The following is a 22,629-nucleotide window of genomic DNA, read 5'->3' as shown; positions in this document are numbered from 1 at the left end:
CAGCAAACCCAATATACAATACAACATTCATTGTGATGTTTTGCCGCTATGCAGAGGTGGATACAAATGCATGGCAAGGGTGAAAAAATCTACAACGAACAACTTGCTGCTGAGACGTCTTTTCAACCAGTTGGAGAACAAAAGACAAATGAAAATGAGGAAGGAATGGCAAAGAAACTATGCAATACAAAGCAAACATGATGCAAGTTTATAAGAGACTTAATTAAAGGGCTACATTTTGACTTGGTGAGAACAAAATGGTCGGCAGAAAATACTGAACTACAGTACGTAAAAAGAGTCAGACAGAGTTTGGTTATCTTAATATTCACCCTTTATATTCCATCCACATCACTCTCTGCATCAGACCTCTGGGTAAAGAAGGAGAGAGAGATATGAAAGTTTCCATTTTTGATGAATTTCAAATTTGTTTCATTTAATTACTGGTGTGGTTTGTAAAATAAAAATGATAAAAAGTGTACTCATGTGTGTTTAAGTGTATTTATATTGTGTAATATGAGTTGTGGTTTTAATGGTTAAGGGTTACCTCATCTGAAGTTCTTCTCACGTATCTTACTTCCTCTTCAGCCTGTGTTGAAGGAGAAAAACACATCCAATTTACAGTAAGATTACAGAAGTTTACTAGATGGCATTACATTAGATTACATCAACAATACTTTACAATACTATATTATAGCTTTGTGATCAAAGACATGTTTTGTTGAGTTTTGATTGTAGTTACTGTATCTTCTTAACAACAATACATGTACAGTATAGAACTGTAGTAAACATGAACACATTACAATGACATCATCTCTACAGTGTAATTCAGTTTGCTCTGGGAAAATATATATTAATCCACATATTGTACCGTTGTTGTGTCTGATGATTCTGCTCTGATCTGCACTAAAGGAAAGACAGAAAAAAAAACACCTGTTACGGACTCTCAATGCTCGATGACAGTAATGCAAACTAGTCTTCAATTCAAACAAAATATTGTAGAATAACCAGAAGTTTATAACACAAATTGGTTTTATCAGTTCACCATATACTTACTGTGTCTTTTGATCATAAAACAGATGAACAAGGTCACCATGACAACGAGGACCAACACGCTCAGACGGATGCCGAAAATCTTTAGGTGTTCAGAAGGACTGCAGCAGGAAATTTGAATGCAAATTAATTAACAATAAATAAATAAACAGAACAGTCTTATTTAAACAGTAGTCTAAAACATATTCATCATCCTGGTCGCATACTGCAGTTAAAAAGTTATTAGTCTTTCAGTAGAACTTATCTTCTAATGTCAGTGAAAACACATGTACAGATTCTTACAAGGACTGTTTTCTGGATAACAAAATGTCCACATTTCTCTAAATACTGTATGTTAATGCAAAGGCTGCTGACCTTGGGTGTACACCCTGAGCTGTGGGTGCAGGGGTGAGATTCACAGGTTCAAGAGTGGGTGACACAGGGGTTAAACCTGTTGCTGTGTCTGTGTAAATAATTCAAAATAGCACCATGATTACCACTGTAATACAACAATACTCAATGCTAATATCACTTCTGTATTAAATCAACACACATTGTTGTATTTGACAAATATTTATAAATGAAAATTACATATAGTGCCAACTAGTGGCAGGTTTCTCAAAAACAGTGGTGACATTCACAGGCTCAGGAGTTGATGATAAGGTGGTTAAATGGCTTGTTGCTGTAAGAGTGGCTATAATCCAAAACAAGACAATGAATACTAGAGTAAAATGACAATAATGAATCCAAATACATCTTCTATATTAAATCAAAACATTTATAAATGACACTTGCAAAATATTTATAATTTACAATTTTATATTTAGAATTTATAATAACTTACTATTGGCAGGTTGCTCAGTAACAGTTACATGTACTGGCATCTGTAAGTCTCCTTTAAGACACCAATACCAGCCGCTGCTCTCTGTCCTCAGTCCACTCATAGTCACAGTGAAAACATTGGGGACATTTGCATTGATGTTTACTCTTGTTCCATCCATTGATCCAGACGACGTATTCACACAGGAGCTGCCCAGCCTGCACCACGCAATTTCTCCAGAGTTACGATAGTGACAATTTATGGTTATACTATGTCCTTTAAATCCTGTAATCTCCTGATGATCCACATAGAGACTGGGCGTACCTTAAGGGAAAACAAATAGTATTCAAGAGAAAATTGCAGAAGTCTTTGATACATGCTGGTGATGTTTCAGAGGTGCTATTAAAACTGGTGGATAATAACTGTCCTCAACATTTAAATGTAATTTCATTACTTCTGAGTGACAAAGTAATGAAAAAGAAAACAAATTATCATATTTGCAGCAAACAATGAGAACCTCCTCAGTGTTCACAAAGGATTTGAAATGTGCTTAAAGATGTTTAGGGTCTCTTACGTCTGGTGACTGACAGGTGAAAATACTCTCCGACATCTGACCCTCCATCAATCTCCACAGCACACCAGTAATCAGTGTCCTCATCAGTCAGATCTTTTATAGTTACAGTGAAGATTCTTCGACTTTTGTCATCAGAGATTGAAAACTTTCCTGAACTACTTGGTTTGTTTGTTTTAACTGCATAAGAACAATACTTCCAATAATATCCTTTACACAAGTATTTCACATGGTTCATGTACTGTGAGTCATAGAGACATGGGATAGTGACCGAATCTCCAGCCTTCACTGACACTTCACTGACTGTTGTTATGCTGTGAATTCCTGCAAAAAGAACAAATACAGCATTTTAATGCTTTTATTCACTAACAATAATCTTCCTTCAGATGACCTGCATGTAATAGATGTTCATACTAGCTGTTGTTTTACACATCAGGTCATTATATTCTTCAAAATATTTGAAATACAAACTGGAGGGTATATTACTCAATGACATTAAATTAGATGCATAAAAACCCACATTTCTAAATTGTAACATGAACCTGGGGACCAACCTGTGAGTCCAGTGATGATGAGAAGAAAGCTGAGATGAACAGTCATGTTGGTGAGTGAGCAGAGTCAGATAAAACTACATGAACCAAGGCACTGACAGACTGATTTTCTATTTCCTCATTTTCTAAATATACAACTGCAACACATCTCTCCTCCCCCTCCATCAGCTGCAGTTGATTGGATGATGTATATAAATGAATATATAACCTTTGCACAGCTTGTTGATCTATAGTAACCAGAGTTGTACATCACATCTACATCACTCTTAGCATCTGACAACTGGGTAAGAAAGAAGAGATGGGCGTAAAAAAGATCAATTGAACAGTTTAACCTGTTTTTTCTGGTTTTGTTTGCTTCAAATGTGTATGATGAAATAATGAATGCTATTTGAGTGTACTTATTCATCTTTCAAAACCTGCGTTTTAGTTACCACAAAGGAGACATACAGGCTAAGTTTACAATGTACTGTTTAACTGTAAAACGAGAAAGTTTGCGCCGGTATATATTTTGCGCTTGGTATTTCCCCAACCGATTTCAACATGTTAGCCGGGTCACAAATTTTCTCATTTTACAGCTAAACAGTACACTACAAGATGTTTCTGAAAACATTTGAGTTGAGAAATAGTCATTACTGTAACAGAATATTGATTCATATTTGATCAGCACTGCCCAGTTTGACTGTTTGATCAGAGTTTGCGAGTGATTGACAGCTGCCTCTGTTAAATGAACAGCCAATAGGAACGCTCTCTCTCTGAAATGACCTCTGATTGGCCAAAGTCTCCCATCATGTGCTAGATTTTTTAATTCTTGAAAACTGAGCCATGAGGAGGTACAGAAATCTAGTTTTCTCTCAGAACACTTGAATTACAATATGCTGAAAGGTTATTATGGAGTTTTTGCAAAATGATGCAAAAAATATTCTGCAGATTTAAACACATTTTAAACACAAAATGAAACAGTGGCCATTCTTATAATCTTCACAAATGCACACATCATCTATTGTGAATGTAGTCTCTTCTATATTAAACATCTAATCGTGTGGCAAGCATGCACCATTAATAAAAAGAAGAGAGAAGATGGGGAAAATGCAAAAATAACATCAGGACAGTGGCGTTTCAGCCAGAAGAGATGAATATATTACAAGACAAGAAAAAGGAAAGGAGGAAGACGACAACAGAAACTGGTAGATCAACTGCTGAATTCATTTGTGCATTAGTTTCATTTCATTTTCTTATTTTTTATTTTAAACATTATCCTTCATTTTACATCAAACGTTACTTAAACAACATCACTGTTCAATACAGTACAGATTATAATAAACAAAAAGAATAAAAACTTCAGTAAAACATGTTATTTTTGTTCCTCCTGCAGGTTCTGAAGCTTCTTAAGATGCTCTTTAACCTCCTACGAGTCGATAGGATCATTGCTAAGAGTGGAACGCTTTTGTCTAAGTTTTTGGGAAACACTTCTTCAGCTTAAGAAGGGTCGTAAGATGGATATTGCAAACATCTTAGCTTTAAGATGCTTTTGGGAAACCAGGCCCAGTTCATCACTTGTGTGAAACATTTTGCAGCTATGCAGAGGAGAATAAAAAAAGGAGAAGGTGTAAACCCTCAAAATTAAAAAGAAGTAAGAAGTTGTTGCAAAACCAAAGAACAGATGGCAACACATTGCAACACTATCATTTAAGAAAAGAGTCCAGTGATAGACAGGCAGATAAGATGTAGGGTTAACATGGGGTTACAGGTTTTGCTGGTGCTGGGCCAACCTGCTATATGTTACATCCTCATCTTTTGCTTCAACCTGTTGCAGAACAGAAGAAAAAATGACAGGTAGTAAGAAAGATCAAAGATTAAGCAGCCTAATAATCTACCGCCACACTAGCAGTGTGGCTAAAAAATGAGGGAAAAAAGTTACACCATGTATGTGAGCAACAGTGTGAGACTGGGCTGTTAAAACTTACCGTTTGCACAGTTTGTTGTTCGACAGTAACCACAAAGCTGTACATCACGTCCACATCACTCTTAGCTTCTGATCTCTGGGTAATAAAGAAGAGACAGATGTGAAACAGATCGATTGAACAGTTAAACCTTTTTTTGTTTTTTGCTTCATTCATATACAAATGTGTATGATGAAATAATAAATGCTATTTGAGCGTGTCTTTTCTTGTGCTTATGTTGTGTAATACAGGTTGTGGTTTAATTGGTTTATGGTTACCTTAACTGAAGTTTTTCTCATCTGCGTAACATTGCTGTATGTTACTTCCTCTTCAGCCTGATGAAGGAGCAAAACAAACGTTATTTAAATAAAGGCTAAACACCAATTTATTAGACTAGATCTGATTAGATTACATCAACATGACCACCTTTGTTGAAAAATTAATCATGAACCATTTCATAAAAATACTTCCTTTTTAAGGCGAACACATGAGAGGAATTAGAGTTTACTAAAACCTTATTTTATACAATAGTCCAAAGAAAATATTAATAATTTTGAGGTGTGTCATGCTTAAGAAAAAAGAAAAGAAACATAAGGTTCCCCCAATAATATTCATACAGTCACTTACCGGGGCTGAAGTTCTTCTCTTTTTCTTAACAGTACTGTATGTTACTGCCTCTTGAGCCTGTGTTGAAGGAGCAGAGGACAGAACATGAATGGCAACCAATAACCATAATTGATGTATTCATTAAACCTAATACTGTATGTGTGATCACCGATGTGCTCAGTTAAGATTTTATCTGTCAATGCTTACTATCTCTTACAAAATTTTTTTTTTTTCAAGTATGCTATTAGTATACTTTTTTTAAACTTAAAATAAGAGTGTATGCTTTCAGATTACTTTCTATCTACCTACCTGTACCTAAACTTAACAAAATTATACTTCAGTATACTTGGTTTATACCGTCAAGTATACAGAAAAGTCTTAGTGTACTTGGCTTATACTGAAAAGTATACAGAAAAGTTTATTTTGCTAAGTATTAAAAGTTCACTTAAGAAAACGTACAAGTATACTTGCAGTAAAAACTATTAAACTAATAGGTTACACTAAGTACAGACGTAGGCAAAGTTGTTGGTACCCTTCCGTTAAAGAGAGAAAAACACACAATGGTCACTGAAATAACTTGAAACTGACAAAAGTATTAATAAATAAAAAATTACTGAAAATGAACTAATGAAAATCAGACATTGTTTTTGAATTGTGGTTCAACAGAATCATTTTAAAAAACAAACTAATGAAACTGACCTGGACAAAAATGATGGTACCCCTAGAAAAGATGTAAAATAATGTGACCATAGGGACATGTTAAACTAAGGTGTGTCCTGTAATTAGCATCACAGGTGTCTTCAAACTTTTAATCAGTCAGTCTGCCTATTTAAAGGGTGAAAAGTAGTCACTGTGCTGTTTGGTGTCATGGTGTGTACCACACTGAACATGGACCACAGAAAGCTAAGGAGAGAGTTGTCTCAGGAGATCAGAAAGAACATTATAGACCTTCATGTTAAAGGTAAAGGCTATAAGACCATCTCCAAGCAGCTTGACGTTCCTGTGACTACAGCTGCACATATTATTCAGAAGTTTAAGGTCCACGGGACTGTAGCCAACCTCCCTGGACGTGGCCGCAAGAGGAAAATTGATGACATATTGAAGAGACGGATAATACGAATGGTAACCAAAGAGCCCAGAACAACTTCCAAAGAGATTAGAGGTGAACTCCAAGGTCAAGGTACATCAGTGTCAGATCGCACCATCCGTCACTGTTTGAGCCAAAGTGGACTTAATGGAAGACGACCCAGGAGGACACCAAATCATAAAAAAGCGAGACTGGAATTTTCCAAAATGCATATTGACAAGCCACAAAGCTTCTGGGAGAATGTCCTTTGGACAGATGAGACAAAACTGGAGCTTTTTGGCAAGTCACATCAGCTCTATGTTCACAGACGCAAAAATGAAGCATCCAAAGAAAAGAACACTGTACCTAATGTGAAACATGGAGGAGGCTCGGTTATGTTATGGGGCTGCTTTGTTGCATCTGGCACAGGGTGTCTTGAATCTGTGCAGGGTGCAATGAAATTTCAAGACTATCAAGGCATTCTGGAGCGAAATGTGCTGCCCAGTGTCAGAAAGCTTGGTCTCAGTTGCAGGTCATGGGTCCTCAAACAGGATAATGACCCAAAACACAGCTAAAAACACACAAGAATGGCTAAGAACTAAACATTGGACTATTCTGAAGTGGCCTTCTATGAGCCCTGATCTAAATCCTATTGAACATCTGTGGAAGGAGCTGAAACATGCATTCGGAGAAGGCACCCTTCAAACCTGAGACAGCTGGAGCAGTTTGCTCAGGAGGAGTGGGCCAACATACCTGTGGACAGGTGCAGAAGTCTCATTGAGAGTTACAGAAATCACTTGATTGCAGTGATTGCCTCAAAAGGTTGTGCAACAAAATATTAAGTTAAGGGTACCATCATTTTTGTTTAGGCCAGTTTCATTAGTTTGTTTTTTTAAATGATTCTGTTGAACCATAATTCAAAAACAATTTTTCATTAGTTAATTTTCAGTGAATTTTTATTTATTATTACTTTTGTCAGTTTCAAGTTATTTCAGTGACCATTGTTGGTTTTTCTTTCTTTAACGGAAGGGTACCAACGATTTTGCCTACGTCTGTATATAACTAGTAAACTAACAGTATACCTATAAATTCACTTGTAGTATATTTCATATTATAGTTGCAGTACAAAATACAACTTGGATGTAAACTAGTTGTGTACTCAAAGTTTATTACTCTTACATTTAAAGTATACTTTAATAAACTAAAAAGTGGGCCAATTTAGTCCCAAGAAGTATTGAAGTAGTACACTTACAACTATACTACTAGTATATTGATATTATTATACTTGTTGAATAAAGTATACTTGGGAAAAAACTTGAACTTTACCTAAGTTTACTTCATAAAATAAACTTGAAGTATACTTCTTTTTTCTAAGGGATATTCTCCTATTAAAAGACACAAGACTGATATTAAAGCAGCAGTAGGTAGAAATGGAGCAAACAAGCTTAAAAAAAGTTATTTTTATAAAACGGTTACTATATCCTGACAGTAGTGCATGATACAGGTAATCTGATCAAACTCATGTGCCTCTGTGTCCTCTGGTGTCCTAATGGCATCTGCAAGCTTTCACAGACCGGAGGAAAACAACTAGTCAGAGCTGATCTGGAGTCTGCCGTCCAGCTGCAGTCTGTTGATCACTCACAAACTGTGATCAAACGGTCAAACTAGGCACAAGCACACTCTGTTACTGTAATGCCTATTGAGAAATTTTGTGACCCGGCAGCCATGTTGAGATCAGTTGAGGAAATATCAAGCACCGCCCACCAGCCGGAGCACAGCCAATAGGAACGCTCTGTCTGAAATGACCTATGATTGGCCAAAGTTTCACGTCACAAAATAGATTTTTTTTAAAAACAGAGCCATGAGGAGGTTCAGAAGTCTAGTTTTCTTTCAGAACACTTGAATTACAATATGCTGAAATGTTATTATGGAATGTTTGCCCAGTGATGCCAAAAATAAACTGCCTGTACTGCCACTTTAAAAAAGAAAACAAACATAAGGTTCAGCCCCAATAATATTCATACAGTCACTTACCGGGTTTGAAGTTCTTCTCTTTTTCTTAACAGTACTGTATGTTACTTCCTCTTGAGTCTGTGTTGAAGGAGCAGAGGACAGAACATGAATGGCAACCAATAATCATAATTGATTTATTCATTAAATCTATTACTGTATTTGTCATCACATATGTGCTCAATTAAGTTTCTATCTGTCAATGCTTTCTCTATTCTCCTATTAAAAGATGCACAAGAATGATATTATCAAGATGCATTCTGTGTAATATAACTATTAGATGTTCAGCTACAGTGTTACATGGCAGTCCTGCAGCTGCAAATGGACAATACAGTATAGTCTCTGAAATGTGTACTCTTTATTTCGCTTGGTATCACGGCAATGTTAAATTAAGCAAATGGCCACGATAGAGCGTCTCTTTCTTTGTAAGAGAAATGTAACGGGAAATGAATCAGCATATCTTACTGTACCGTTGTTGTGGCAGATGATTCTGCTTTGGTCCGCTCTAAAAGTGAAGCAATGAAAACTCCAATTAGTGATCATCAGTGCTCAATGACAATAATGCACAATAGTCTACATTTATGGTAAAACATATTTATGATTAACAAAAACGTTTTGGTATGAAATATCAAAATTCAGTATAGACTTACTGTGTCTTTTGAACACAAACCAGATGCACAATGTCACCATTACAACAAAGATCAGCAAACTCAAAGGGATGAGGAAGCGCATCAGGTCCACTGGAACACTGCGGCTTAAATCACATAATGCAAATCAAATGAAATAAAAAGACTTGAATTCTATTTATATAGTTTAATGCAAATGTGAAGGCTTCTGACCTTGGGTGTCCACCCTGAGCTGTGGGTGCATTGCTTGCAAAGACAGGGGTGAGATTCACAGGTTCAAGAGTGGGTGACACAGGGGTTAAACCTGTTGCTGTAACTGTGTAAGTAATTCAAAATAGCACCATGATTACCACTGTAATACAACAATACTCAATGCTAATATCACTTCTGTATTAGATCAACACACATTGTTGTACTTGACAAATATTTATAAATGAAAATTACATATAGTACTTACTAGTGGCAGGTTTCTCAAAAACAGTGGTGACATTCACAGGCTCAGGAGTTGATGATAAGGTGGTTAAATGGCTTATTGATGTAAGAGTGGCTATAATCCAAAACAAGACAATGAATACTAGAGTAAAATGACAATAATGAATCCTAATATCTCTTCTATATTAAATCAAAACATTTATAAATGACACTTGACAAATATTTATAATTCACAATTTTATATTTATAATTTATAATAACTTACTAGTGGCAGGTTGCTCAGTAACAGTTACATGTACTGGCATCTGTAAGTCTCCTTTAAGACACCAATACCAGCCGCTGCTCTCTGTCCTCAGTTCACTCATAGTCACAGTGAAAACATTGGGGACACTTGCATTGAAGGTTACTGTTGTTCCGTCTATTGATCCAGACGGCGTCGTCACACAGGAGCTGCCCAGCCTGCACCACGCAATTTCTCCAGAGTTACGATAGTGACAATTTATGGTTATACTATGTCCTTTAAATCCTGTAATCTCCTGATGATCCACATAGAGACTGGGCGTATCTTAAGGGAAAACAAATAGTATTCAATAGAAAATTGCAGAAGCCTTTGGACATGCTGGTGATGTTTCAGACATCTTATTACAACTGGTGGATAATTAATGTCCTCAACCTTTACATTTATTCACATTCATTTAGAGTGACAAAGTAATTAAAAAATGGCAGCAAACAATGAGAATCTCCTCAGTTTGCACAAAGGATTTTAAATGTGCTTAAAGATGTTTAGGGTCTCTTACCTCTGGTGACTGACAGGTGAAAATACTCTCTGACATCTGACCCTCCATCAATCTTCACAGCACACCAGTAATCAATGTCCTCATCCTTCAGATCTTTTATAGTCACAGTGAAGATTCTTTGCTCTTTGTCATCAGAGATTGAAAACTTTCCTGAATTTTGTTGGTTTGTTGTAACTGCATAAGAGCAGAACTTCCTGAAATATCCTTTACACAAGTATTTTACATGGTTCATGTACTGTGAGTCATAGAGACATGGGATGGAGATTGAGTCTCCAGCCTTCACTGACACTTCACTGACTGTTGTTATGCTGTGAATTCCTGCAACAAGAACAAATACAGCATTTTAATGCTTTTATTCTCTAACAATAATCTTCCTTCAGATGACCTGCATGTAATAGATGTTCATACTAGCTGTTGTTTTACACATTAGGTCATTATATTCTTCAACATATTTGAAATACAAACTGGAGGGTATATTACTCAATGACATTTAAAGAATTAGATGCATAAAACCCCACATTTCTAAATTGTAACATGAACCTGGTGACCGACCTATGAGTCCAGTGATGATGAGAAGAAAGCTGAGATGAACAGTCATGTTGGTGAGTGAGCAGAGTCAGATAAAACTACATGAACCAAGGCACTGACAGACTGAATTTCCATTTCCTCATTTTAGTAAATATATAACTGCAACACATCTCTCCTCCCCCTCCAACAGTTGCAGTTGATTGGCTGATGTATATAAATAAATACATATCCTTTTCACAGTTTGTTGTTCTACAGCAACCATTAAGTTGTTTATCTTTATTTAGTTACATTTGAAATAATGACTGCTCTGAACATGAAATTAAATGTGCATTCACTTTTAAAGGAATAACAACAACATATACTTATAAAAAAATGAGTTAAAACACATGGCTAGTATACATTGAGAGCATATAAACACCCTGAAAATAGAAATGAGAATGCAAATTTATACCTAATAATTAAGCGCAGTAAACCCAATATACAATACAACATTCATTGCAATGTTTTGCCGCTATGCAGAGGTGGAGAGAAATGCATGGCAAGGGTGAAAAAAACAACAACGAACAACTTGCTGCTGAGACGTCTTTTCAACCATTTGGAGAACAAAAGAAAAATGAAAATGAGGAAGGAATGGCAAAGAAACATGATGCAAGTTTATAAGAGAGTCAATTTAAGGGCAACATTTTGACTTGGTGAGAACAAAATGGTCGGCAGAAAATACTGAACTACAGTACGTGAGAAGAGTCAGACAGAGTTTGGTTATCTTAATATTCACCCTTTATATTCCATCCACATCACTCTCTGCATCAGACCTCTGGGTAAAGAAGGAGAGAGAGATATGAAAGTTTCCATTTTTGATGAATTTCAAATTTGTTCCATTTAATTACTGGTGTGGTTTGTAAAATAAAAATGATAAAAAGTGTACTCATGTGTGTTTAAGTGTATTTATAGTGTGTAATATGAGTTATAGTTTTAATGGTTAAGGGTTAACTCATCTGAAGTTTTTCTCACGTAACTTACTTCCTCTTCAGCCTGTGTTGAAGGAGAAAAACACATCCAATTTACAGTAAGATTACAGAAGTTTACTAGATGGCATTACATTAGACTACATCAACAATACTTTACAATACTATATTATAGCTTTGTGATCAAAGACATGTTTTGTTAAGTTCTGATTGTGGTTATTGTATCTTCTTAACAACAATACATGTACAGTATAGAACTGTAGTAAACATAAACACATTACAATGAAATCATCTCTACTGTGTAATTCAGTTTGCTCTGTGAAAATATATATTAATCCACTTATTTTACCGTTGTTGTGTCTGATGATTCTGCTCTGGTCTGCACTAAAGGAGAGACAGATAAAAAACACCTGTTATGGACTCTCAATGCTCGATGACAGTAATGCAAACTAGTCTTCAATTCAAACAAAATATTGTAGAATAAACAAAAAATTTATAACACAAATTGGTTTTATCAGTTCACCATATACTTACTGTGTCTTTTTATCATAAAACAGATGAACAAGGTCACCATGACAACGAAGACCAACACGCTCAGACGGATGCTGACAATCTTTAGGTGATCAGAAGGACTGCAGCAGGAAATTTGAATGCAAATTATTAACAATAAATAAATAAATACATAAATAAACAGAACAGTCTTATTTAAACAGTAGTCTAAATTATATTCATTATCCTGGTCACATACTGCAGTTAAAAAGTTATTTAGTCTTTCAGTAGAACTTATCTTCTAATGTCAGTGAAAACACATGTACAGATTCTTACAAGGACTGTTTTCTGGATCACAAAATGTCCACATTTCTCTAAATACTGTATGTTAATGCAAAGGCTGCTGACCTTGTGTGTACACCCTGAGCTGTGGGTGCAGGGGTGAGATTCACAGGTTCAAGAGTGGGTGACACAGGGGTTAAACCTGTTGCTGTAACTGTGTAAGTAATTCAAAATAGCACCATGATTACCACTGTAATACAACAATACTCAATGCTAATATCACTTCTGTATTAAATCAACACATAGATTGTTTTACATGACAAATATTTATAAATGAAAATTACATATAGTACTTACTAGTGGTAGGTTTCTCAAAAACAGTGGTGACATTCACAGGCTCAGGAGTTGATGATAAGGTGGTTAAATGGCTTGTTGCTGTAAGAGTGGCTATAATCCAAAACAGGACAATGAATACTAGAGTAAAATGACAATAATGAATCCAAATACATCTTCTATATTGAATCAAAACATTTATAAATGACACTTGCAAAATATTTATAATTTACAATTTTATATTTATAATTTATAATAACTTACTAGTGGCAGGTTGCTCAGTAACAGTTAAATGTACTGGCATCTGTAAGTCTCCTTTAACACACCAATACCAGCCACTGCTCTCTGTCATCAGTTCACTCATAGTCACAGTGAAAACATTGGGGACATTTGCATTGATGGTTACTCTTGTTCCGTCTATTGATCCAGACGACGTTGTCACACAGGAGCTGCCCAGCCTGCACCACGCAATTTCTCCAGAGTTACGATAGTGACAATTGATGGTTATACTATATCCTTTATATCCTGTAATCTCCTGATGATCCACATAGAGACTGAGCGTATCTTAAGGGAAAACAAATAGTATTCAATAGAAAATTGCAGAAGCCTTTGGTACATGCTGGTGATGTTTCAGACGTCTTATTACAACTGGTGGATAATTAATGTCCTCAACCTTTACATTTATTCACATTCATTTAGAGTGACAAAGTAATTAAAAAATGGCAGCAAACAATGAGAACCTCCTCAGTTTGCACAAAGGATTTTAAATGTGCTTAAAGATGTTTAAGGTCTCTTACCTCTGGTGACTGACAGGTGAAAATACTCTCCGACATCTAGCCCTCCATCAATCTCCACAACACACCAGTAATCAGTGTCCTCATTCATCAGATCTTTTATAGTCACAGTGAAGATTCTTTGCTTTTTGTCATCTGAGAATGAAAACTTTCCTGAATTTTGTTGGTTTGTTGTAACTGCATAAGAGCAGAACTTCCTGAAATATCCTTTACACAAGTATTTCACATGGTTCTTGTACTGTGAGGCATAGAGACATGGGATGGAGATTGAGTCTCCAGCCTTCACTGACACTTCACTGACTGTTGTTATGCTGTGAATTCCTGCAAAAAGAACAAATACAGCATTTTAATGCTTTTATTCTCTAACAATAATCTTCCTTCAGATGACCTGCATGTAATAGATGTTCATATTAGCTGTTGTTTTACACATTAGGTCATTATATTCTTCAACATATTTGAAATACAAACTGTAGGGTATATTACTCAATGACATTTAAAGAATTAGATGCATAAAAACCCACATTTCTAAATTGTAACATGAACCTGGTGACTGACCTGTGAGTCCAGTGATGATGAGAAGAAAGCTGAGATGAACAGTCATGTTGGTGAGTGAGCAGAGTCAGATAAAACTACATGAACCAAGGCACTGACAGACTGATTTTCCATTTCCTCATTTTAGCAAATATACAACTGCAACACATCTCTCCTCCTCCTCCAACAATTGCAGTTGATTGGATGATGTATATAAATGAATATATAACCTTTGCACAGCTTGTTGATCTATAGTAACCAGAGTTGTACATCACGTCTACATCATTCTTAGCATCTGACAAATGGGTAAGAAAGAAGAGATGGGCGTAAAAAAGATCAATTGAACAGTTTAACCTGTTTTTTCTGGTTTTGTTTGCTTCAAATGTGTATGATGAAATAATGAATGCTATTTGAGTGTACTTATTCATCTTTCAAAACCTGCGTTTTAGTTACCACAAAGGAAACATACAGGTTAAGTTTACAATCTACTGTTTAGCTGTAAAACGAGAAAGTTTGCGCCGGTATATATTTTGCGCTTGGTATTTCCCCAACCGATTTCAACATGGTAGCCGAGTCACAAATTTTCTCATTTTACAGCTAAACAGTACACTACAAGATGTTTCTGAAAACATTTGAGCTGAGAAATAGTCATTACAGCAACAGAATATTGATTCATATTTGATTAGTGCTGCCTAGTTTAACCGTTTGATCGGGGTGTGCGAGTGATTGACAGCTGCCTAAGTTGAATGAAGAGCCAATAGGAACGCTCTCTCTCTGAAATGACCTGTGATTGGCCAAAGTCTCCCGTCACAGGTTTCATTTTTAAAGCTTGAAAACAGAGCTATGAGGAGGTGCAGGAATGTACTTTTCTCTCAGAACACTTGAATTACAATATGCTGAAAGGTTATTATGGAGTTTTTGCAAAATGATGCAAAAAATATTCTGCAGATTTAAACACATTTTAAACACAAAATGAAGCAGTGGCCGTTCCTATAATCTTCACGAATGCACACATCATCTATTGTGAATGTAGTCTCTTCTATATTAAACATCTAATCGTGTGGCAAGCATGCACCATTAATAAAAAGAAAAGAGAAGATGGGGAAAATGCAAAAATAACATCAGGACAGTGGCGTTTCAGCCAGAAGAGATGAATATATTACAAGACAAGAAAAAGGAAAGGAGGAAGACGACAACAGAAACTGGTAGATCAATTGATGAATTCATTTGTGCATTAGTTTCATTTCATTTTCTTATGTTTTATTTTAAACATTATCCTTCATTTTACATCAAACGTCACTTAAACAACATCACTGTTCAATATAGTACAGATTATAATAAACAAAAAGAATAAAAACTTCAATGAAACATGTTATTTTTGTTCCTCCTGCAGGTCCTGAAGCTTCTTAAGATGCTCTTTAACCTCCTTCGAGTCGATAGGATCATTGCTAAGAGAGGAATGCTTTTGTCGAAGTTTTTGGGAAACACCTCTTCAGCTTAAGAAGGGTCGTAAGATGGATATTGCAAACATCTTAGCTTTAAGATGCTTTTGGGAAACCAGGACCAGTTCAGCACTTGTTTGAAACATTTTGCAGCTATGCAGAGGAGAATAAAAAAAGGAGAAAGTGTAAACCCTCAAAATTAAAAAGAAGTAAGAAGTTGTTGCAAAACCAAAGAACAGATGGCAACACATTGCAACACTATCATCTAAGAAAAGAGTCCAGTGATAGACAGGCAGATAAGATGTAGGGTTAACATGGGGTTACAGGTTCTGCTGATGCTGGGCCAACCTGCTATATGTTACATCCTCATCTTTTGCTTCAACCTGTTGCAGAACAGAAGAAAAAATTACAATTAGTAAGAAAGATCAACGATAAAGCAGACTAAGAGTCAACCGCCACACTAGCAGTGTGGTTAAGAAAAGCTACACTATGTATGTGAGCAACAGTGTGAAACTGGGCTGTTAGAATTTACCATTTGCAAAGTTTGTTCTTCGACAGTAACCACAGAGCTGTACATCACGTCCACAACACTCTTAGCTTCTGACCTCTGGGTAAGAAAGAAGAGACAGATGTGGAACAGATCGATTGAACAGTTAAACCTTTTTTTGTGTTTTTGCTTCATTCGAATACAAATGTGTATGATGAAATAATAAATGCTATTTGAGTGTGTCTTTTCGTGTGCTTATGTTGTGTAATACAGGTTGTGGTTTAATGGTTTATGGTTACCTTAACTGAAGTTTTTCTCATGTGCGTAACATTGCTGTATGTTACTTCCTCTTCAGCCTGATGAAGGAGCACAACAAACGTTATTTAAATAAAAGCTAAACACCATTTTATTAGACTAGATCTGATTAGATTACATCAACATGACCACCTTTGTTAAAATAGTAATCATGAACCATTTCATAAAAAATACTTCCTTTTTAAGGTGAACACATGAGAGGAATTAGAGTTCACTAAAACCTTATTCTTTATAATAGTCCAAAGAAAATATTAATAATTCTGAGGTGGGTCTTACTTAATAAAAAAGAAAAGAAACATAAGGTTCAGCCAATAATATTCATACAGTCACTTACCGGGGCTGAAGTTCTTCTCTTTTTCTTAACAGTACTGTATGTTACTGCCTCTTGAGTCTGTGTTGAAAGAGCAGAGGACAGAACATGAATGGCAACCAATAACCATAATTGGTTAATTCCTTAAACCTGTTACTGTATGTGTGATCACAGATGTGCTCAGTTAAGATTTTATCTGTCAATGCTTACTATCTCTTACAAAAAATACTTTTTTTCAAGTATGCTATTTTTACACTTTTTTTAAACTTAAAATAAGAGTGTATGCTTTCAGATTACTTTCTATCTACTTACCTGTACCTAAACTTAACAAAATTATACTTCAGTATACTTGGTTTATACCGTCAAGTATACAGAAAAGTCTTAGTGTACTTGGCTTATACTGAAAAGTATACAGAAAAGTTTATTTTGCTAAGTATTATAAGTTCACTTAAGAAAACGTACAAGTATACTTGCAGTAAAAACTTTTAAACTAATAGTTTACGCTACAAGTATATAACTAGTAAACTAACAGTATACCTATAAGTCCACTTGTAGTATAGTTCATATTATAGTTGCAGTACAAAATACAACTTGGATGTAAACTAGTTGTGTACTCAAAGTTTATTACTCTTTCATTTAAAGTATACTTTTATAAACTAAAAAATATGCCAATTTAGTCCCAAGAAGTATTGAAGTAGTACACTTACAACTATACTACTAGTATATTGATATTATTATACTTGTTGAATAAAGTATACTTGGGAATAAACTTGAACTTTACTTAAGTTTACTTCATAAAATAAACTTGAAGTATACTTCTTTTTTAAAAGGGATATTTTCCTATTAAAAGATACACAAGACTGATATTAAAGCAGCAGTAGGTAGAAATGGAGCAAACAAGCTTAAAAAAAGTTATTTTTATAAAACGGTTACTATATCCTGACAGTAGTGCATGAGACAGCTAATCTGATCAAAATCATCTGCTTCTGTGTCCTCTGGTGTCCTAATGGCATCTGCAAGCTTTCACAGACCGGAGGAAAACAACTAGTCAGAGCTGATCTGGAGTCTGCCGTCCAGCTGCTGTCTGTTGATCACTCACAAACTGTGATCAAACGGTCAAACTAGGCACAGGCACACTCTGTTACTGTAATGCCTATTGAGAAAGTTTTTTTGACCCGTGACCCGTGAAATATCAAGCACCGCCCACCAGCCGGAGCACAGCCAATATGAATGCTCAATAGAAACGCTCTCTCTGAAATGACCTGTGATTGGCCAAAGTCTCACGTCACAAGGTAGATTTTTTAAAGCCTGAAAACAGAGCCATGAGGAGGTGCAGAAGTCTAGTTTTCTTTCGGAACACCTGAATTACAATATGCTGAAAGGTTATTATGGAATTTTTGCCCAGTGATGCCAAAAATATACTGCCTATACTGCCACTTTAAAAAAGAAAAGAAACATAAGGTTCAGCCAATAATATTCATACAGTCACTTACCGTGGCTGAAGTTCTTCTCTTTTTCTTAACAGTACTGTATGTTACTTCCTCTTGAGTCTGTGTTGAAGGAGCAGAGGACAGAACATGAATGGCAACCAATAACCATAATTGATTTATTCATTAAACCTATCACTGTGTTTGTCATCACATATGTGCTCAATTAAGTTTCTATCTGTCAATGCTTTCTCTATTCTCCTATTAAAAGATGCACAAGAATGATATTATCAAGATGCATTCTGTGTAATATAACTATTAGATGTTCAGCTACAGTGTTACATGGCAGTCCTGCAGCTGCAAATGGACAATACAGTATAGTCTCTGAAATGTGTACTCTTTATTTCGCTTGGTATCACGGCAATGTTAAATTAAGCAAATGGCCACGATAGAGCGTCTCTTTCTTTGTAAGAGAAATGTAACGGGAAATGAATCAGCATATCTTACTGTACCGTTGTTGTGGCAGATGATTCTGCTTTGGTCTGCTCTTAAAATGAAGCAATGAAAACTCCAATTAGTGATCATCAGTGCTCAATGACAATAATGCACAATAGTCTACATTTATGGTAAAACATATTTACGATTAACAAAAACGTTTTGGTATGAAATATCAAAATTCAGTATAGACTTACTGTGTCTTTTGAACATAAACCAGATGCACAATGTCACCATTACAACAAAGATCAGCAAACTCAAAGGGATGATGAAGCGCATCAGGTCCACTGGAAGACTGCGACTTAAATCACATAATGCAAATCAAATGAAATAAAAAGACTTGAATTCTATTTATATAGTTTAATGCAAATGTGAAGGCTTCTGACCTGTGCTGTTCACCCTGAACTGTGGGTGCAGGGGTGAGATTCACAGGTTCAAGAGTGGGTGACACAGGGGTTAAACCTGTTGCTGTATCTGTGTAAAATTCAAAATAGCACCATGATTACCACTGAAATACAACAATACTCAATGCTAATATCACTTCTGTATTAAATCAACACACATTGTTGTACTTGACAAATATTTATAAATGAAAATTACATATAGTACCAACTAGTGGCAGGTTTCTCAAAAACAGTGGTGACATTCACAGGCTCAGGAGTTGATGATAAGGTGGTTAAATGGCTTGTTGCTGTAAGAGTGGCTATAATCCAAAACAAGACAATGAATACTAGAGTAAAATGACAATAATGAATCCTAATATCTCTTCTATATTAAATCAAAACATTTATAAATGACACTTGACAAATATTTATAATTCACAATTTTATATTTATAATTTATAATAACTTACTAGTGGTAGGTTGCTCAGTAACAGTCACATGTACTGGCATCTGTAAGTCTCCTTTAACACACCAATACCAGCCGCTGCTCTCTGTCCTCAGTCCACTCATAGTCACAGTGAAAACATTGGGGACACTTGCATTGGTGGTCACTCTTGTTCCATCTATTGATCCAGACGACGTCGTCACACAGGAGCTGCCCAGCCTGCACCACTTCATTTCTCCAGAGTTACTGTGACAATTGATGGTTATACTATGTCCTTTAAATCCTGTAATCTCCTGATGATCCACATAGAGACTGGGTGTACCTTAAGGGAAAACAAATAATATTCAATACAAAATTGCAGAAGCCTTTGGTACATGCTGGTGATGTTTCAGATGTCTTATCTGGTGGATAATTAATGTCCTAAACCTTTACATGTATTCTCTATAATTTAGAGTGACAAAGTAATTAAAAAATTGCAGCAAACAATTAGAACTTCCTCAGTGTTCACAAGGGATTTGAAATGTGCTTAAAGATATTTAGGGTCTCTTACCTCTGGTGACCAACAGGTGAAACCTCTCTCCGACATCTGACCATCCATCAATCTTCACTGCACACCAGTAATCATCAGCGTCCTCATCTGTCAGATCGTTTATGGTTACAGTGAAGATTCCTCTGCTTTTGTCATCAGAGATTGAAAACTTTCCTGAACTACTTGGTTGGTTTGTTTTAACTGCATAAGAGCAGGAGGACCAATGATTTCCTTTACACAAGTATTTCACATGGTTCATGTACTGTGAGTCATAGAGACATGGGATGGAGATTGAACCTCCAGCCTTCACTGACACTTCACTGACTGTTGTTATGCTGTGAATTCCTGCAACAAGAACAAATACAGCATTTTAATGCTTTTATTCACTAACAATAATCTTCCTTCAGATGACCTGCATGTAATAGATGTTCATATTAGCTGTTGTTTTACACATTAGGTCATTATATTCTTCAACATATTTGAAATACAAACTGTAGGGTATATTACTCAATGACATTTAAAGAATTAGATGCATAAAACCCCCACATTTCTAAATTGTAACATGAACCTGGTGACTGACCTGTGAGTCCAGTGATGATGAGAAGAAAGCTGAGATGAACAGTCATGTTGGTGAGTGAGCAGAGTCAGATAAAACTACATGAACCAAGGCACTGACAGACTGACTTTCTATTTCCTCATTTTAGTAAATATACAACTGCAACACATCTCTCCTCCCCCTCCAACAGTTGCAGTTGATTGGCTGATGTATATAAATAAATATATATCCTTTTCACAGTTTGTTGTTCTACAGCAACCATTAAGTTGTTTATCTTTATTTAGTTACATTTGACATAATGACTTCTCTAAACATGAAATGAAATGTGCATTCACTTTTAAAGGAATAACAACAACATATACTTATAAAAAAACGAGTTAAAACACATGGCTAGTATACATTGAGAGCGTATAAACACCCTGAAAATAGAAATGAGAATGCAAATTTATACCTAATAATTAAGCGCAGCACACCCAATATACAATACAACATTCATTGCAATGTTTTGCCGCTATGCAGAGGTGGATACAAATGCATGGCAAGGGTGAAAAAATCTACAACGAACAACTTGCTGCTGAGACGTCTTTTCAACCAGTTGGAGAACAAAAGACAAATGAAAATGAGGAAGGAATGGCAAAGAAACATGATGCAAGTTTATAAGCGACTCAATTTAAGGGCAACATTTTGACTTGGTGAGAACAAAATGGTCGGCAGAAAATACTGAACTACAGTACGTGAAAAGAGTCAGACAGGGTTTGGGTATCTTAATATTCACCCTTTATATTCCATCCACATCACTCTCTGCATCAGACCTCTGGGTAAAGAAGGAGAGAGAGATATGAAAGTTTCCATTTTTGATGAATTTCAAATTTGTTCCATTTAATTACTGGTGTGGTTTGTAAAATAAAAATGATATTAAAGTGTAGTCATGTGTGTTTAAGTGTATTTATATTGTGTAATATGAGTTATGGTTTTAATGGTTAAGGGTTACCTCATCTGAAGTTCTTCTCACGTATCTTACTCCCTCTTCAGCCTGTGTTGAAGGAGAAAAACATCCAATTTACAGTAAGATTACAGAAGTTTACTAGATGGCATTACATTAGATTACATCAACAATACTTTACAATACTATATTATAGCTTTGTGATCAAAGACATACAACAGTATAGAACTGTAGTAAACATCAACACATTACAATGAAATCATCTCTACAGTGTAATTCAGTTTGCTCTGGGAAAATATATATTAATCCACATATTGTACCGTTGTTGTGTCTGATGATTCTGCTCTGATCTGCACTAAAGGAGAGACAGAAAAAAAAACACCTGTTATGGACTCTCAATGCTCGATGACAGTAATGCAAACTAGTCCTCAATTCAAACAAAATATTGTAGAATAACCAGAAGTTTATAACACAAATTGGTTTCATCAGTTCACCATTTACTTACTGTGTCTTTTGATCATAAAACAGATGAACAAGGTCACCATGACAACGAAGACCAACACGCTCAGACGGATGCTGAAAATCTTTAGGTGTTCAGAAGGACTGCAGCAGGAAATTTGAATGCAAATTAATTAACAATAAATAAATAAACAGAACAGTCTTATTTAAACAGTATCTAAAATATATTCATTATCCTGGTCACATACTGCAGTTAAAAAGTTATTTAGTCTTTCAGTAGAACTTATCTTCTAATGTCAGTAAAAACACATGTACAGATTCTTACAAGGACTGTTTTCTGGATCACAAAATGTCCACATTTCTCTAAATACTGTATGTTAATGCAAAGGCTGCTGACCTTGGGTGTCCACCCTGAGCTGTGGGTGCAGGGGTGAGATTCACAGGTTCAAGAGTGGGTGACACAGGGGT

At 35.6% G+C, this 22,629-nt stretch overlaps 1 protein-coding gene across 1 annotated transcript in view; it reads right to left on the bottom strand.

Moving 5' to 3' along the window:
• Window positions 1-313: 313 nt before the first annotated feature.
• LOC119495339 overlaps window positions 314-22,629 on the bottom strand; it is a 296,329-nt gene continuing 274,013 nt past the window's right edge. The window contains exons 34-40 of the mRNA XM_037781700.1: window positions 1,874-2,173; window positions 1,634-1,723; window positions 1,405-1,492; window positions 1,054-1,151; window positions 869-903; window positions 545-586; window positions 314-368 (exon numbers count right to left, since the gene is read on the bottom strand). Coding sequence (XP_037637628.1) covers window positions 333-368; window positions 545-586; window positions 869-903; window positions 1,054-1,151; window positions 1,405-1,492; window positions 1,634-1,723; window positions 1,874-2,173 — 689 coding nt within the window. The 3' untranslated portion in view covers window positions 314-332. The remainder of the gene's footprint in view (window positions 369-544; window positions 587-868; window positions 904-1,053; window positions 1,152-1,404; window positions 1,493-1,633; window positions 1,724-1,873; window positions 2,174-22,629) is intronic.

The sequence above is a fragment of the Sebastes umbrosus genome, chromosome 10, assembly GCF_015220745.1.
Source record: "Sebastes umbrosus isolate fSebUmb1 chromosome 10, fSebUmb1.pri, whole genome shotgun sequence".
Lineage (NCBI taxonomy): Eukaryota > Metazoa > Chordata > Actinopteri > Perciformes > Sebastidae > Sebastes > Sebastes umbrosus.
The sequence above is the reverse complement of the archived record's forward strand: the minus strand, read 5'-3'. Positions and strand labels throughout refer to the sequence as shown.